Source organism: Protobothrops mucrosquamatus, unplaced genomic scaffold, assembly GCF_001527695.2.
Source record: "Protobothrops mucrosquamatus isolate PMUCROS unplaced genomic scaffold, P.Mucros_1.0 scaffold897, whole genome shotgun sequence".
Taxonomy (NCBI): Eukaryota; Metazoa; Chordata; class Lepidosauria; order Squamata; family Viperidae; genus Protobothrops; species Protobothrops mucrosquamatus.
Genome location: NW_015387149.1, coordinates 166203 through 168480, shown reverse-complemented (window position 1 = coordinate 168480; position 2278 = coordinate 166203). Strand labels below are relative to the sequence as shown.

At 37.9% G+C, this 2278-nt stretch overlaps 1 protein-coding gene across 1 annotated transcript in view; it reads right to left on the bottom strand.

Annotated features, from left to right (window-relative positions):
* Positions 1–1043: 1043 nt before the first annotated feature.
* ADPRHL1 (ADP-ribosylhydrolase like 1) overlaps positions 1044–2278 on the bottom strand; it is a 20040-nt gene continuing 18805 nt past the window's right edge. The window contains exon 7 of the mRNA XM_015819320.1: positions 1044–1929. Coding sequence (XP_015674806.1) covers positions 1772–1929 — 158 coding nt within the window. The 3' untranslated portion in view covers positions 1044–1771. The remainder of the gene's footprint in view (positions 1930–2278) is intronic.

Below are 2278 nucleotides of genomic sequence, written 5' to 3'. Positions count from 1 at the left end.
CACCTTCCTCTTACAGTGGAGGTGTTAAAGAATCAGGAAATGTAGCATATCTAAGCTAAAACTCAAGTTTTTGTTACCATTAATGACAGCAAATTAGAATAATCTTTTATTTAGCCAGTAATAAATTAGCACCTGGTCAAAACATAAGTGCATAGTTTTATTTCAATGACTATTTCCTTCATATGAGCAGTTTTCAACCACTAAGAATAGCCTGTACATATTATATGTTTGGATATGCATTCTTTGAAAAGTACAGGAAAGTATACTATAGGGCAGTGCATTAGTTATTTTAGTTAGTCAGTAAAGGACTATGTAAACCAGTCCTAAATTAATGGATGGAAGACCACCAGTATCTATGGAATGGGAGGAGTCCAAATTTGCATGATGGGAATGAGATCGTGATTAAAATCCCACCCTTTTCTGCATGTGACATTGATGCATATACAAAAGCAGCTGGGCTTCAATCATGCAGATTTTGACACAGATGCCAAGAGAAAACCCAGGCCTTATTGGTATCTCTACCTAACTCTTTTGTCTCCTAGACTTTATCAATCTTTCACCATAGCATGAACAGGAAGAAAGATGTTTAAAGGGAAAGAAAAATAAGGGTGAATAGAATTGGAAAAAGATGGGAAAAAAGTCCAGTCCATTGATTCAGAATTGTTGGAGTAGAATTGATCATTCTTCCTATAGTCACAGTCATACTTAAGTCCTATGGAAATGAGTGAAAATTAAGTAAGCTTTTATTATTAATTTTACTGAGACCCAGGTGTTCTGCTATTGTAATCCTGCATGTATCTACTTGGATATAAATCATGGCAATTTCAATTTATTCCCAGGTAAATATGCATGGGCCTGAATCCTGACCGAATATGTAAGTGGAAGGAATCAAAACTGAAGAAATGTCTGCCTACAAATAAATCACTTTAACCTTGACCTCTAGTGACAACTGCAAGCAAAAATTCCAGTGACAACATACAGGAACATGCAATAAGCACAGTGCGAAAATAAAGAACAATGCTTATGAAGAGGCATAACATTTATTTATTTACAAGAATTTTAGCTACCCAAAGAATTACAAATTTTGTCTTTTTAAAAAATAGCATTGAAAAATCTGAAAGGCTAAACTAGGAACCATTGTACTTTTGTGGATTTTTTTTACATTTATTTGAATGATTTGGATAACTATTTTCTGCCTTTTCTTGGATCGCTTCCTGGTGTTAGCTCTCCCTCTAGCTCTCCCTCTTTAAAAGAATGGTACTGCAAGTCTGACACAGAAGTCACATTAAAAGGAAGTGACAGGAGTGCGGATTAAGAATTTCAGGGAAAACGAGTGCATGAAAAAGTAACAATGCTCTTTTAGAGGGGTGATGAAAGCAATCTCTGGGGTGTAGATAGCATGATATTTTTATATGCATAAGTGAAAATGAGCATACAGATGACAGGGTGACATTAATTAACAAAGTGAGGCAGAAATTCATGTCATATAATTTTTTTTAGAAGAGTTATTATTTAAAATGGATGCCAAGATTCTACCTTTGAAGAAACATAGATAATTTTTAAAGGTATTCTAAAACGCTGACTGCCAACAGTGCTTAAATGCTTCAGGGCAACGATCCTAATGTCCCGGGGGAAGATGAGCACATTGTTATTACTGAATAGTATAATCTTAAACAAAAGGGGGCCTCTGGTCTTTTCTTTTTTGCCTCCTGCAAATTTGTTTTCAAAAGTGGTTACCAGTTTATTATAAAATAAAAAATTAAAAGTATCTTTACTTTTCCTCTGAAGATCGTTGGAAAATACTTTCCCCCATGTTTTCGAGCCTCTCCCTTTGCTCAAGTTCCCGGTATAAGCCTTTAGGAACCTTGTTGAGGCCATAGAGGAGACCATATAAGCAGCCAGCGATTGATCCCGTAGCTGCACTCTCGCCTAAAAATCAAAAGCACAAATGGTTAGCTCCATTCAGGGACTTTAACCATGAGTGAAAGATTAGACAATTATCAAACAATGATCAAGATTGTATTTCTGACAGGTTTCTGGGCCTCTTTGTGAACTGAATCTCTAAAATTTCCCCAGCACCTGGCGGCGGCCTGGGATGTGGCCGCAGCCGCAGCACTGGACCGAGTCGTGCCGTTGCGGCCTCTGACCCGACGCAGATCTCAACTAGCTCCTTGGTTTACCGAGGAGCTGAGAGAGATGAAACGCCGGAAAAGACGCCTAGAGAGCAGTTGGAGGGCTACCCGAACCGAATCCGACCGAACACAGGTAAGGATACATG